General features: G+C 51.9%; 1 protein-coding gene across 3 annotated transcripts in view; it reads right to left on the bottom strand.

Moving 5' to 3' along the window:
* Positions 1 to 1,051: 1,051 nt before the first annotated feature.
* PLCG1 (phospholipase C gamma 1) overlaps positions 1,052 to 15,144 on the bottom strand; it is a 49,839-nt gene continuing 35,746 nt past the window's right edge. For 2 of the 3 annotated variants that reach the window (XM_060190065.1, XM_060190076.1), the window contains 28 exons: positions 14,719 to 14,803; positions 14,544 to 14,627; positions 14,335 to 14,369; positions 14,033 to 14,105; positions 13,824 to 13,925; positions 13,482 to 13,600; positions 13,309 to 13,394; positions 13,112 to 13,232; positions 11,047 to 11,215; positions 10,783 to 10,905; positions 10,607 to 10,708; positions 10,338 to 10,525; positions 9,861 to 10,061; positions 9,659 to 9,778; positions 9,375 to 9,555; positions 8,455 to 8,529; positions 7,344 to 7,447; positions 7,041 to 7,137; positions 6,724 to 6,793; positions 6,105 to 6,262; positions 4,555 to 4,651; positions 4,184 to 4,408; positions 3,956 to 4,104; positions 3,172 to 3,286; positions 2,891 to 3,052; positions 2,718 to 2,806; positions 2,446 to 2,630; positions 1,052 to 2,245 (listed from right to left, as the gene is read on the bottom strand). In XM_060190065.1, coding sequence (XP_060046048.1) covers positions 2,203 to 2,245; positions 2,446 to 2,630; positions 2,718 to 2,806; positions 2,891 to 3,052; positions 3,172 to 3,286; positions 3,956 to 4,104; positions 4,184 to 4,408; positions 4,555 to 4,651; positions 6,105 to 6,262; positions 6,724 to 6,793; positions 7,041 to 7,137; positions 7,344 to 7,447; positions 8,455 to 8,529; positions 9,375 to 9,555; positions 9,659 to 9,778; positions 9,861 to 10,061; positions 10,338 to 10,525; positions 10,607 to 10,708; positions 10,783 to 10,905; positions 11,047 to 11,215; positions 13,112 to 13,232; positions 13,309 to 13,394; positions 13,482 to 13,600; positions 13,824 to 13,925; positions 14,033 to 14,105; positions 14,335 to 14,369; positions 14,544 to 14,627; positions 14,719 to 14,803 — 3,358 coding nt within the window. In that variant the 3' untranslated portion in view covers positions 1,052 to 2,202. Of the gene's footprint in view, positions 2,246 to 2,445; positions 2,634 to 2,717; positions 2,807 to 2,890; positions 3,053 to 3,171; positions 3,287 to 3,955; positions 4,105 to 4,183; positions 4,409 to 4,554; positions 4,652 to 6,104; positions 6,263 to 6,723; positions 6,794 to 7,040; positions 7,138 to 7,343; positions 7,448 to 8,454; positions 8,530 to 9,374; positions 9,556 to 9,658; positions 9,779 to 9,860; positions 10,062 to 10,337; positions 10,526 to 10,606; positions 10,709 to 10,782; positions 10,906 to 11,046; positions 11,216 to 13,111; positions 13,233 to 13,308; positions 13,395 to 13,481; positions 13,601 to 13,823; positions 13,926 to 14,032; positions 14,106 to 14,334; positions 14,370 to 14,543; positions 14,628 to 14,718; positions 14,804 to 15,144 lie in introns of all 3 variants that reach the window. The other variant, XM_060190057.1, reaches the window with a different exon arrangement.

Below are 15,144 nucleotides of genomic sequence, written 5' to 3'. Positions count from 1 at the left end.
ATACTTTGAACCCAGCCTGCGTGTCCCTAGTAGACAGACTCTTGGAAGAAAACTAAGGGGCCAGCCAGCAAAAACCAGAGTGATAGGGCTCCTATAACCTCTTGACTCAGGGATCCACAACAGCTCTAAAAGGCCTGGGCTTTTTAGATTCAGCACAAAGCTGCTTCCCCAAGGCTTAGCCAAGGTACCAGGACTGACTCCAGAGTGAACTTGGGAAAAGTCTTTGAGCTTGCCTTGCAAAAATAATTTTTTAAAAAATATTTATTTTCCCTTTTGTTGTCCTTTGTAGTTATTGTTGTTATTGATATTGTTGATGTTGGATAGGACAGAGAGATAGACACCCGCAGACCTGCTTCACCGCCTGTGAATCGATTTCCCTGCAGGTGGGGAGCTGGGGGCTTGAACCAGGATCATTATGCCGGTCCTTGCGCCACGTGCGCTTAATCTGCTGCACTACCGCCCAACTCCTGCAAAAATAAATTTATCTCTCCAGAACTACAACCTGTACCACCAGGGATGCACTAATTTAAAAAAAAAAAAAAGCTGCATTTCTTCAATGACTGGTCTTCCCAGGTTCCCTGTGCTAGATTTTCAAGCCTATCCATACCCATCAGGCAACTTTGTCAGATGTCATTTCTTAACTATGTCAACACTATGAAAATAGAGCCTGGGGCAGGTACCATAAATGGCTAAGTAAAGAGGCTCCAAAGTTTCAGGTTCAATACCCCACACCACCGTTACAGATTCTCACTACAAGAAGATATAGAAAAAGCCAGAGGGGAAACTTATACTTGAATGCAATACTGTTTTAAAAGAAGTTTCTATGGAACTGGGAAGGGACTAGCACCAAAGTCAGCCAACCATAGAGGCCTGTGCTTGCCACCAGGCAGGCTGCAGGAGAAAAGGTGCAGCCACACATCTCAGTGCAGGAAGAAAATTCTGCTCAACCTGGAAACTTCCAACTCACTTGTACTGATGAACAACTGCCAGGCACTTACCTTTGACAAATTTCCAAACGGGCTTTCCTGAGCCCCCATAAAAAGCACACAAGTTAAAAGGAAAAAGGACATGAGGATGATTTATTTGGCAGTCAGATCTTAAGAGGGCAGCAGAACTAGCAAATGGCCAACCCAGAGTCCAAATGTGGGCCGTGGGTCTGCGTGTGCTGGATGCTGGCTATGCTGTCAGGCACCTTTGCACCCATGGGCCTGGACCCCAGCCTCTACCCTCACAGGTAGTGGCTGCCTTCCCGTGTCCTCAGATCTTTTGTCAACAACACAGAAACTGCCACGAGCACAGCAGCTTCGGCCAGCACCTGATTGCCTGTCTCCCCCAACCTACCCACAAGGTAGGTACCTCCTCAATCTTCCTTTCATTCCTAAGGGAAAGTATACTGAGTCGTCTTTGACTCACCAGAATAGGCTTTGCTATTTCTTCTCTTCTCAGCCCTCACCGCAGTCTTGATGGTGCCTTCCCACTAGACACTGAGCCCTCCTCCCCCGGCACAGCAGGCAGTCTGCCTGCTGCTCTCTTCTGGGAGGCTCTGCTCCAAGGCTTCCTTCTCAGGGTGAGAAGTAAATAAGTTACAATACCACGGAGAAGAAAAATAATACTGCTATTTTTAACATGATCCCCTGTATCTTTCAGGCTGGGGAGCATTCCCAGCCATGGGCAATGTGCCCTTGTGCTGTGTCTTCCTCGGGCAGGCAGAGCCCCTGTGCTCCTCTGCCCTGGCTCCAGGGCCAAACTGCAGGGGCGTCTGTCCTCCCACCCTGCCTGGCTGTGGTTTTAAAGCTACAGGACAATGTAAACTTGTTTCCCTGGCCCAGCAAAGCTGCTGCTGCTCCTCCACTCTCAGGAATGTTAGTGGCTCCTTAGAGCCTCCTGTGCCTCCAGCTGAGGCAGCCTGTCTCTCCAAGGGGCTACGGTCTTGGGCCCACAAGATGGGAGGCTCTATCTCCAGAAGTCAGGGCCAGATGTGTGTGCTTAATATGAGACACAGTACAGTTTTTGCCTTCACCCAGCGTTGGGGCATGGAGGCCCAAAACAGTAATACATCTCATTAATGGCTTGGTTTTGTCTAGCGTTCCCTGCTGGGATCAGGCTCCAGGCCGCGAGGCCAGGAAGGCAGCCACGGCAGGCCACTGCCAAAGAACCCAGGTCCTGGCATTCCACGAGGCGCAGAGCACCTGCTGGGCACAACTAGAGTCGGTTGTCTCCGTTGACCCGAGTCCTGCGTGGGGCCCTGGACAAAAGGGGAGAGTATCATTATCTGCAGGGAGCCTGACAGCCCTCAGCCAAGCAATTATAACCTACCTAGCCTGGAGATACTGAACAAGGAGGACTAAGTCCTTCCTTGTTTTGTCTCTCCAGCACCACATCCCCACCCCCATCCCCTGGCCCCCACACAAGTGCAAACCACTGTTACCCTCCACAGCCTCTCACCTTCGTTCCCTACTGTCGAAATGGTCTGAGAGATGCTCTTGGGAGATGTGGAAGTCCTCAAATGGCTGCTGATAGCGGGCTTCAAAGGAGCCTTCTCGGACCCGGCCATGAAATAGCTGGTTAGAGGCATCGGAGCCCCGCTCCCGAAGGGATGCACCATTAAAAGGACTGAAGTCTCCGTTCTCCTGCTTCGACATAGGCAAGGACACACATGGTCAGCACCTCCCCTCTATCTCGTGGCTGGCTCTCACCTCCCTGGAGACCATAGTTACCTTGGCAGGGAAAATGTCGATCTTGACAAGCAGGGAGGCCAACTCCAGGTCCTCACTGTAGTTGTTCTTTAAAGGCACTGCTCTGTATCCTAGGAGGAGAGCCTGCTCTTAACCCAGGACAAACCCAAGAAGGGGACCCGGCTTCCTCCCCCTCAGGGTCGTGGGGGCCTCACCTGTTTTCAGGCCTCTCACTGGAAAGGTGGCTTGTGCCAGGAAGTTCTGGTCACTGAACATGTCTTCCTCATACACCACAAAGCGCAGGAAGGCAAATTCAGGGTTACTGATCTGAAAGTGGAAGGGCTTGGCCGGCCACACAGGGTTCAGTCCATTGTCAACTGTGAAAGCAAGGACAGAGGCTTCAGGCCACCTTAAGAGGGACAAGTGTCACCACCAGTGTGGAGGGGCCTTCACTGGACCCAGGGAGATGAGTGTGGTAAGTGGGAAACAGACTTACCCACAAACTCTGTCTTTTGCTTGGTGCTGTCATACTCAGCTCCAGCCACCTCAATCTCCACAAAAGGACACACAATGCCTCGGCCATTCTTTGGGAGATGCCGGGCCCCCAGCACCTGTGAGGTAGGCAAATATGGGCCCTGAGTGGTACTCCCTGATCAGTCACCACTGCAGAGTGGAGGCAGTGCGCCCTCTGCTGGCCCCGAGGGCATGGGCTGTTGAGTCCCTGAAGCTGCTACAGCTCTAAGCACAGCTGCCACCAGTGAAGATTCACATGTAAGTTTTGCAGTCTACTTCATGTTAAAGATGCCTGTTTTTAACATGGAAGTCTTTTCAACTACTCATTGTTGGATAAAAAATAGACTCAGCTCCCTGAGAAGCTCAGCTCATCTTGCAGAACACTCTGCCAAGGACTGCTACCCATGAGAGCTTGCAGGCCCAAGGGTCAGTAGGAAATCCTGGCACAAGTCCTGGCTCACCAACAGCTTCCTGTTCATCTTCTGCCAGGGAATGGCTACGGAAGGTTTGGCCTCATGGACAGTCTGACTCCTTAGTGTCAAGAACTGGTCATGTTTAATCCAGCTGCTTCGTCTATGCCAGGCAGAGCCCAGCCCCATGGCCGAGGTCTGTAGCTGCCTTTCCACCTTGAGGACAGTCCCGTGTCCCGTCCCCACTCATGTAAACTGGCATCCAGCCTTCCCTCCCAGAAAGCTGGCTTAGCATACACAAAAACCCCAGGAGGGGGGCCCACTTCCCCTCCAGAAGCCCAAATGAGAACCACCTACCTCGATGCTGATGGCACATGGCTCCAGCCCTCGGAGGCTACTCTTGTCAAAGGGGTCGAATGCCTCCTCCCGCATGGTGCTTGGCTGCAGCACGTAGCCACAGTGCCCTCCGGCCATGAAAAGCGCCTGGTTCATCTGCATAGGTTTGTCTGGAAAAGCCAGGTAGCAGGCTCTAGCCCAACTATTGCACAAGCAACACCCATCCTGCCCCACAAGGCACCTTCTCACCTGGGGTCTGGAAGTTGAGGGCCACTAGCTGACTGCCGCAGATCCACATGGGCAAGGGGTCATAGTTGGAGGAGTCCAGGCGCTGGCCCTTCGGGTAGATTCGAGAGAGCTGCAACCGGTTGTACTGAAGGAATTTCTTGCCTTTTGCTTTGTTCACATATTTTTCAGCCTTGGTTTCCGGGAAAGACGACATGTCCCGGTAGCAGGCACGTTCTGTGCCAATCTCTGGGCCAAAGAGGGAGAATGTTTACAGAGCTCAGCCCCAGGCTGGGCTCCCACGACAGGCTGTATAAAGGGGCTTAGCACCTCATGCATCACCACAGAGGGCACCCATGCGCCCTGCCCAGCCCTGCCCTACACCCCTGGCTTACTCTCTTCATCGAAGGGAACAGGTCGGCAGTAGACTACTAGCTCAGAGAGCTCCAAAGCAATCTTCTTCCTTCGCTCCATCATCTTTCCCTCTGTGAGCTGATGACATACAAGACAGACCCATTAGCCCCTGGCTGGAGTGTACACTACACACACTGTATCCACCTCCCATGCACTTTCCAAACCCCACTGGAGAGTAAACAAGGGCCCTTTGTCATCAGTCTCACATTAGTCCTTGTCTGCCTGAGGATACAAATATCCTCCAAGACATTAAGGGAATTGAACCCTCACCACCACTTATGCCCAGTGGCACCTCAGGGTCCTAGGGCAGTCTGCCCTTCCCTGTAATGTACTGTAGCTATTTTTTTTAACATTCCCTTTTGTTGCCATTGTTGTAGTTATTATTATTGTTGTTACTGATGTCGTTGTTGGACAGGACAGAGAGGGGAAGAGAAAGACAGACACCTGCAGACCTGCTTCACTGTCTGTGAATCAATTCCCCCTGCAGGTGGGGAGCCAGGGGCACGAACCAGGATCCTTACACTGGTCTTTGCGCTTTGCACCACCTGTGCCTAACCCACTGTGCTACCACCCAACCCCCACTGTCACTATTTAGTACCTAGCTGCTACCTCCCCTCCAACACATACAACTTTATTTTGGGAACTCAGGTATCTGGATTTCAGTCTTCTATGTGCTAAAAATAATCCTTCCACTGCCATGGCCCAATCAGATATGTCACAGGAGAATGTGTTGCTACCAAGGCCATATCTAAGCTACAGTGGTCCCTTCAGAAGTGGCCCCATCTTTTCCATCCAAGGCCACACCATGGGTCAAACTCTCAGCACCCTGACCATTCTCTGCTAGGTCACAGGGGCCTGTTATCCAAAGGAGCCACAGATCCTTATGTTGGGGGGAACATCCTTATCTTTGTGACTATTTCCTTCTCTCCATCTCCCCTTCCCCCCAATTCAATGGAAGAGGCCTCCGCTTCTCTAGAAGGCTGGTCCTTTTTCAACTAAGCTTGAGCTCCATCTCCTCCCACCTCCCCAGATGTCTCAAACATCTGTGAGCTGGGCTTTATAGAGGCTTTGTCCTAAGCCACCCCACAGTCCCCAATGCCATCCAGTCCCAGCCATGGCACAGTTCATGACACAGGGCCACGTGCTGCTGCCAAGTCTAATGGACATATCCAACATCTTTATTTCCACTGCTCTCTGCACAGTAGGCCCCACCCTCACATATCAAGCCCTCTTGCTAGCCGATACCAAATTTCAAAGCCTCTGGGATCTACCCATGCTCCCAGACCATAAATACTACTCAGCTGTCTGTGTGCCCAACTAGCCACTAAGCTGATAGCTTGGATGGCCCATGAAAATCTCAAACTTAACACACACTAAACGTGCCGCATCACTGGTGTCTGTTTCCTCTAGATTCCTGCCTAGGGACTGTGGTATGGCAGCCCAACTGCTTTGAGGGGCTGCAGGCCTTAACAACCCAACAGACTCATGCTGCCCACACCCAGCACCTTCTTAAGCTCCAGCAGGATCTCACCCTGGCATCTGCAGTCTGAGCTACTTCACGGATCTTTTTCACCCAATCCTGCAGCTCCTCCTGGGAGTCAGCAGCGACATCCAGGGACCATTGTGCAACTGAAGGCATGCTGATGGAGAAGACGAAGAGCCTGCTATTCTTGCCTTCAGGACGGATGGCTGGGGAGAAGATAACAGACATTCCCATGTCCCTATGCTTCACAGCCCAAGAGACTGGCTCCCTGAATTACACCTGTGAGGGGAAGTGGTACTGCTCTGCTAGGTCCATCTGAGGACGCTTACAACTTGGGCAAATCACTGCCAGGAGCGGTGGGCCAGAATTCAAATCCTAGTTTGTCTGTCTGATGCCTTTAACCTGGACCACGTCCTCCCACCTTCACATCTGCCATACCCACAACCCAACCCATCAGGCTGTGGATGTGAGCGAGCCATCAGCATCAGCTGTGGAGCATGCAGGAAACAAAGCTGGGAGTGTCAAGAGGGTATCCAAGTGAGGGGAGAGCTCACAGTGAGGACAGCCTTTGGGGGTTCAGTTACTGGCTTCCTCCCTCAAACATGGAAAGAGCCATAAAGGAGACTCTGACCCTGAGGAACAGTGGTTGAGAGGGGAAGGGGCTCACCAATCTGACAAGCTGGCACATCCAAGACCCCCCGCAGCAAGTCCCCCAAGGGGCTGTTCTCGTCCAAGTGCTACAGGAAGGAAAGCCCACAGTCTCGTCAGCATCTCTGCTGTACACATGCATGTGGGGAGACAAATACATTTTCCCACTGTACAGCAATCAGATAAACATGGCACATGTGTGTGGGCACCATGGATACCACAGGAGTGTGGTGAGTGTCTGCAGGCACGGGCGCACCTGGCACTGTGTGGCAGGATGGGTGCACATGAAGAGAATCTGGGAGTGCAAACCCACCCACTAATGGGGTTTGGCCTCACCTCCCTTTCAGGCTCCAGGGCGGCTGGGCTGACCATCTCTTCAACGTAGTTGGACGGGAACCACAGCTGCTTCTTCCCACCATAGTCCCCACGCCACCTGTGGGAAGGAACCATCAGTGTTGACCCACAGCAACCATCCCCAGCCCTTAGAAGGGCTCCTTGTCAAGGACTCCACACTGAACCAGGCCAAAGCAGGCACAGCTAGTATATAGAGAGAGTACTAAAAAAAGAAAAAAAAATCCACAAATGGTACCTCCCTGGCCTGTCACATGACAGGCTCTCAGGCCCAGGGACCAGGCTTACCAGCCACCATCTTGTTTCTCCACGTTCTGGATGATGGCACTCTTGGTGAAAGTCAGCTCATCCTCTCTCTGGGCCTTGTAGTCAAAGAGGGCTTTGACCGCACACTGCAGACATAAGAAATGCCAGTCAGAACACAGTGCTTCCCAAGTAGTTCCCCTGACGGGGGTCTCAGATGACAGATGCTTGGGCTTCCCAGTCAACGCTCAGGAGCAGAGGTCCCGCGACTGTCAACAGCATGACTCATATCAGTTCCTGCCTCCCTGTAGGAAATTCCAGAGCAATTATGACTGAACAGACACTGGTTTTCTCACAAGTAGAACCTGAACTGGAATTGGTGTATTGCACCAAAGTAAAAGACTCTGGGGTGGGTGGGGGGGAGAATACAGGTCCAAGAAGGATGACAGAGGTCCTAGTGGGGGTTGTATTGTTATATGAAAAACTGAGAAATGTTATGCATGTACAAACTTTTGTATTTACTGTTGAATGTAAAACATTAATTCCCCAATAAAGAAAAAAAAAAAAAAAAAGACACTGGTTTTCTGCTGCAAGTTCCTCAGTGTGTATATATAGTGTGGGACCTTGAAAGCACCCTCCCTGACCCTGAGGTCGGTCAGAATCTACCCCAAGACTTAGGAATGAGGACTTAGGAAGATGTGTCTGCAGGCACTCTAAGTGCTCCCTGGAGCCTAGAAATCCAGGATCCTGTCATCCCTCATCTGGAAACAGAGAAGACACTCATCAGCCCAGACTCCTTATATGGGGAGGTGGAGGACAAAAAGAGGAAGATCTTGACTGACCTCCATGAAGTGGAGTAGCTGAGAACAAAGTGTTCTGGCCAGTGTGCCCTGCCCCCACTCTGCTGCCACCCAGGGAGATGAGGGTATGTTACCCTGGGGGGTTGTCTGAAAGGTCAGTGGTGACCCCTCAGGAAGAGGAATCAGGGAGTGGGGTTGAGCGCTGCGGTCATACACCAACCACACACTTCTCACAACCTCTTGAGCCTCAGAAAACCACAAACACCACTTCTCCACAAAGACCACAGATGGCCCATGAACAGAGAAATGCATGCCCCACAAGACCCTCCTCTGTTTCCTGTGCTCAGGCATTGTACCTTGAAAGTCGGCATAGGGTTTGCCTCTACGTAGAAGCCAGGGTTGCCCCCATATAAGGCCCCATAGTCTGGTTCCTAGAAATGGGACAGATTGAGGTATGTCAATGTCAGAGGCATTGTTCCCACATGCCTCCATTCTCCCAGTGTACCAGCCACCAACCCTGTTCCCTTCACTGGCAACTATGATACTGGGGGTCCCCCAACCTCAGTGAGGATGGCTGCAGGTGCCTGCTTTTGTCCCGTCCTTTTCTATATTCTTAAGGCCCAAACTGCTTCTGAGGGATCTGTAGCCATTCAAGCCCCAGGACTACACATTCAGTGTTGGTGCTTGATGGTTCACTTGTCAAGGTGAGTCCCTTACCCCCAGTGGATGACAGTCCTTTCCCACCTGGGCCCACTGATAACAAGAATCTTAATGGGATCTCCTGTCATATAGCCTTTCCTTCTGTCTACAGCTATGACGTTAGACTGAAGCCCTTATAACTCCTGCCTTCTTAACTGGTATCATTCTTATAACCACACTTCTGTGGGACTCCCTGCCCCAGGACAGAGTGCATTCTCAGTCCAGTTGGACAAGTCTCTCTCATTAGGCCTCCCCTTTCTGTGAGCTGAGACCTCACCCCATACTGCGGTTCACAGGGATCTCTTGGACACCGCCTAACCTCTTCACCTTCCTACACAACACTCAGCCTTGTAGACACAAGTGTCACTCTCTCCTTCCAGGATGCCTTGCTAACCTCACTATGGCTCCCAATAGGTCTAAGTGACCCTCCTAGGAGCTGTGACACCCAGGGCCCTCTGTCCTGTAAAGCCAGGCCATCTAAAGACTTGACAGATTCTGGGCCTGTCCAACAGTTAGTCCAGGTGTCTATGAAGGCTACACACTCCTTCCCGACTCTGCTGCCTACTGTGCCCCTCACCGCTGTGCCAATCTTCTCTAGTGCTTCTTCATTGATGGGGTAGCGCAGTTTCATCTTGCGGTACAGTGGATGCTTCTCATAGTAGCTGATAAGGTCAACCAGGCTGTCAAACTCTGAGTTGCCCAGCATCACTGTCTGGCCCTCCTGCTGGACACGGCAATGCTTGATCTTGCCCTCAGCACTTGACAGAAATGGAACAGTCATAAGAGTCAGGGGAGCCCAGATCCAGGCATAAGCACCCCCATGCCACCCCCGCCCCCCAGCACCCAGGGCCACAGCCTCACCGGAAAGAGATTGCATATGAATTGGGCTCATTCCGTTTCCGCACCAGAAATGCTCCATCACGAGGGACACGCATCAGCATATGCTCAGCTTGTGCTCTGGTGAGACTGGCGTGGTACCACCTGAGGACAGGTCCCAGTCAGACCCTGGGCATCCCCCACCAGCCCTCCAACCCACCTCACCCCCATGGCCTCCCTCCCTCACTCTTTGCTCTCATGGGCATTGGTCTGTGGGACAGGCTCTGAGAGGCGCATCTCAAATTCGTTGCAGCGCAGGGGCACCTGCTGGTAGTGTGTGATGAGGTCATAGAGCGAGTCAAAGACAAGGTTGTCTGTCAAGAAGAACTTGGGGGTACCAGCATCCTGCCGTGAGTGGATCCGGCAGTGCTGGACTTTCCCATTCCGCCTGAGGGAAGACAAGACAGACAGTAAGAAGCAGATCTCAAGTCCTGAACACCCAGCCCCACCCCAAGTTAGGAACCAAGTCTCAAAGAGGAAAGCAAGTTTAAGGAGCTTGTGGACTGGGTAGGAGCATCATGTTAATTAAAAAAAAAGTGTTAAGTGTGTATAAACGTGTATGTGAAGGGATATCTCAGGAAAGCCCAGAACACCAACCGAAACTTGGACCATGGCAACTCTGAGCAGTGCTTAGCTATGTTCAGACACACTGAGGGTGGGTTACCAGAAAGAGAGGGTATAGTCGCCCACGAAGGTCTCACTCTCGCGCACTAGAAAGGAGCCGTCCGGGGCCCCAGTTTCAATACAGTATTCGGTAAGCAGCCGCTCAGCAATGTGCCGCCCATCCCGTCCTGCCCCAAGCTTCCCATGGAACCACTTCTCATTGGAGTGCAGCTCTGTGCTGCCACTGGCCTGTGAGGGGGTGGGGCAACAGTAAAGACATTCAGTGACTGTGACCCCAGCCCGGCCCCCAGTCCTGGGCCCACCCCTCACCTCCTTGGGCTCCTCTTCATCCTCATTGCCCTGGTCACTGCTGGTCTCCTCAGAGTAATAGATCTTGTTGCTGGTCAGGACAAAGTAGTGGGGGTACCATTCCTAGAAGAGACCAAAGCATCTGTGAAGCAGGGGCTCTCACCACATCACCCCACCAGGTCAGGCCCTGTCCTCACGTGGTTGACGGGGTCCTCCAGGTAGAGGATGCCATTCTTGATGGAGTTGCTGATGTCGTTCTCAGAGTACATCACGGATGTAGGTACCTCCTCATAGGCACTGCCCTCAGCCAGTTTCTTGTGCTGCAGGGAGGCAGGTCGGAACATGACAGTGCCAGCCCCAGTCCTAAGGCTCCCCATCTCCTCTCCGAGGCCTCGTCTGATGGCCTGCGCGAGGTGCTGGAAGTGCACCCCCCAGCACCCCACCAATCCCACCACCCCTACCTTGATAAGGATCTTCTTCTTGAGCTGGTTGGGTGAGGGGAGCCCATCAGCAACAATGTCCACAGGCTTGGTGAGGAGTGTGTCCCCAAGCACCTTCTTAAAGTACTGGGCCATGTTCCTCTGCTGCGCAATACTGCAGTGGTCCTCGATGGACAGGATGACTGGGTACCTGTGGGAGCACGGTTGTGGCTCAGTCCAAATAGCCCCTCATAGAGATATTTTCAGAGTCAAAGGTCCAGGGGCCAGTCTATAGGGGAGCAAACCCAAATAACTGGTGTGTCCTGGACAGTGGGAAGGCATTAGGAAGTTTTTCTGGGACAGTTATCAACACAGTCAAACAAAGGGGTGGAATTGCTGCTGCTAGGCATCTCCAGGGTTGGTCCCATGACGGAGGGAGGGTAACCCCAGAGTAACAGAGAACTATCCCACGCCATGGATGCTAGGAGAAATAGGAACATCTGAATTTAGCTACTGGAGAACCCTTCGGTGGGACAGGAGAACAAGAGACGTCAGGAGAGTGAGTGGAACAAAGGAAGAAAAGCAACTGGCAGAGAACTATGGTTTAAAAAAGTCAGGACTAAGGAAGGTGTGTGTGTGTGTGTATGTGTGTGTGTGTGTGTGTGTGTAATTTATCGATCACAAGGGAGAGACCTTGAAATTTTGAGTAATTCACCCAATTTGATTTGCAGACTTTGCTTAAAAACCTTTAGAAAAAACAAAGGTATGGGGAGGAAGCAGCAGGTCAGTTAGGGTGATTACCAAAGAAAGGCCACCAAAAGCAACAAATGCTGGTGAGGATGAAACGAAAAAGGGAGCCCTGTAACCTGATGGCAGAATGTAAAGTGGTCCAGCTCTATGGAAAACAACCTGGGAAATTCTCAGTTAAAAATAGATGTGCCACTTGATCTAGCAATGATCTTCCCCATGTATCTATTCAAAGAACACACAAAAATGAATCCAAAAAGATGTACGCTCACTTATACTTATTGCTGCACTAATAGCCAAGATTTGGAAACAACTTGAGTGCCCAGTGATGAATGGATAACATTCTTGTATGAAATACTATTCGGCTGTAGGATGAAATTTTCCTTTGTGCTACAACAGGGACAGAACTGGAAGGGACCGTGTTAAGAAAATATGTCAGAACAACAACAAATTCCAGATGATCTCACTCATATGTAGGATTTAAGAAACAAAGCAAGGAGACACGAGTAAAACAAATAATCCCTTATCCTCTGCCTGCAGATCTGAGGTCAGCAGGAGGGAGGAGTGCGGGGTGGGGTGGGATGGGGTCTCAATGTCCTTATTGCCAATGTCCTTTGGTGCAGGGGGATGGGCAGTCTGTTGGTGGGTGAGGTGTGAAAGACAATAACTGAGACAACAGACAGTTAACTGTCTCATAAAATATTTCCTCAAGGGAGTCAGGTGGTAGAGCAGCGGGTTAAGCACACGGGGTGCAAAGCGCAAGGACCGGCATAAGGATCCCGGTTCGAGCCCTTGGCTCCCCACCTGCAGGGGAGTCGCTTCACAGGCGGTGAAGCAGGTCTGTAGTTGTCTTTCTCTCCCATCCTCTGTCTTCCCTTCCTCTCTCCATTTCTCTGTCCTATCCAACAACGATAACAATAATAACTACAATAATAAAACAACAAGGGCAACAAGAGGGAATAAATATTTCCTCAAGAACAAAAGGTTAGGTAAAACAAAGGTGTACAGATTTAAGTTCCTCTTTTCCCCCTTCTTTGTGAAAAGAGGTTAATGGGTTAACTCTCCTCCCTATGACAATAAGGGAGACACCCTTAGAGAGAGAGCTCTTCCTTGTAAAAGTAAATGTCTTTCGAAGGCAAAAGGTACACAGGCAAAAGAGAAGGAACCATGAAGAGGGGAGGGATACAAAGAAAGTAAAAGTATAACTTGGGAAGCAGCTACTTAAGCAGCAAGCAAGGAAGCTAAGCCATGAAGAAGGACAAAGCCAGGAGACCCAACACCTGAAGGGACCCTCTGTAATAGGAGAAAGAGCTGGAGTCAAGCCAGCCAACCCAGTGGCAGCTCCTCTCTCTCCACTCACTCTGAGGCCACAAATGCATGCTCCTTGATAGTGTGCAGCACATCTGAGAACTTGATCTTGGTGGTAAGGGTGTGTCCGTGGTAAATGACTGGCATTCCGTCTGGGCCATCCCAACAGTCCACTGGGAAGCAACATGAACGAGGTCAAGCGAGAAAGCAGGCCTCCGGATCCCTCCCCCAGCCCAAGCTTCCACGCACACTCAATGCAGCGGCACCCCATCCGCAGGCAACGAGCATAGGCTTCCAGGGAGGACTCGCTTGAGAACTGGTCTCCAGTCAGGTACCTGGAGAGGGACAGAGAAGCAAGAGTGGTCAGCAGGTCCTGCCTTCACTAGGCCAGCCTGGACAGGGTCAAGGGAACCACCACTCACGTGTTGTGCGAGGAGGAGATCCAATAGTGGGAGAGAGGGTTGTTCATGGTATCTGGGCACACAGTATCCAGCTGCGAATTCCATACACTGTTCTCTTTGGAGAACAGGAAGGTGACAAACTGTTCAGGAACAAATATGGAAAGGAAGAAAAATCAGCCCCTGCCCCAATGCAGCAGCACAGGGTGATGGGAAGCTGAGAGGATACTTAGTCTCTGCTGGGGGAGGTGCAGCACACAGTAAGTGGGGAAGAACAAAAGGAGGATCCAGCTCCTGGAAACCAAAGGGGTTCTGGGCAGCTCCTCCCATTCTCTCTGACAGAAAGGGGTGCAGGGCAGGGCTCACCTCGTCCAGGAAGAAGTATGGTTCCTCTATCTCTCGTAAGGGGTCTCGGAGGAAGCTGAGCATAAACTCCTGCACCTGGAGCTGGTCGACAGCCCACAGCTCCTGATGGATAGGGAGGAGAGGACATGGGAGATGCCTCCAGTCATCAGAGCAGAGTCCAACCCCTCAGTCAGATCCCCAGCCCCAGCCCAGCCCCAGCCCCATCATACCCCCTGGTACTCAAGGAGGAACTGCTGAAACTCAGGTAGGGACACTCGGCAGAGCTCTGGCCGCTCCCCGGCCCTACAGGAGAGAAAGGAAGTGCCTGGTGGCCAGCTGACTAGCTAGCGTAGCCCACAGACAAGGAAGGGCACCTTGGAAGGCACAGCCCAGCTCCCCACCAGCACAGCTGCCCAGAATGGTGCAGCATGCTTCACACTAACCCCACTACCACCACCACCTGCATCAGAAGTCACCCAAAGGGGAAAAATAAAGGGAGCCCAGAGGAGAACCCCACCTTCCCACTTCAAACCTCAGAGAACTGGCTTCCAAGAAGGGGAGGTCCATCTGCAGGAGACAGAACCCGGTCAGAGCGAGAGCCCCAAGGGACTCTCAGGTAGAAAGGCTAGGGCTGGAGAAATGGCACCCAAAGCTCCCAAGCAGGGCAGCAGGAGTGAGGCAAGCAGGGCTGGGGTGGGAGAGCAGGGGCAAGGGCCGTGGGAGGTCAGGTAGCTCATGCACCGTCTTCTGGGCGCTGTACATGAGGCTTCGGTACAGCTGAGCAAACTGCCCGTAGGTGATGTCGCTGCTGCGCTGCTCCAGGTCCTGCATGGTGGAAGGCAGGAGTGTCATCAGACCCACCAGCCGAACCTCCCAGGCTCCCCATCCTGCCTGCAGACGTCCAAGAGGCCCTTACCGTCAGTCGCTCTCGGAGGAAGCGCATGTTGGGGACACGGTAGTTGACTTGGGACAGCATGTTCTTCAGGTCCTTGGCTGATATACTGAGGAAACAGAACACCCCCAGTCTCTCACAACTGCTGCGTTCACCTGGAGCTGGACATTCATTGCTACTCTGAGGCCTGGAGTTTGGACACTGAGGCTACATTAGAACCATGAAGTGACCAAGGAAGTCCCTTTCTTGCTCTGGACCTGTCTCCTCATCTGAACAAAGATCCTGATCCTGGCAAGAAAGGAGTGGTGGGGTTGTGTAAAGTGCATCAGGATATTGCACCAAAGTAAAAGGCTCTGGGGTGGTGGGTGGGGAGAATACAGATCCAAGAAGGATGACAGAGGACCTAGTGGGGGTTGTATTATTATATGGAAAACTGGGAAATGTTATGCA

Source organism: Erinaceus europaeus, chromosome 1 (assembly GCF_950295315.1).
Source record: "Erinaceus europaeus chromosome 1, mEriEur2.1, whole genome shotgun sequence".
NCBI lineage: Eukaryota > Metazoa > Chordata > Mammalia > Eulipotyphla > Erinaceidae > Erinaceus > Erinaceus europaeus.
The sequence above is the reverse complement of the archived record's forward strand: the minus strand, read 5'-3'. Positions and strand labels throughout refer to the sequence as shown.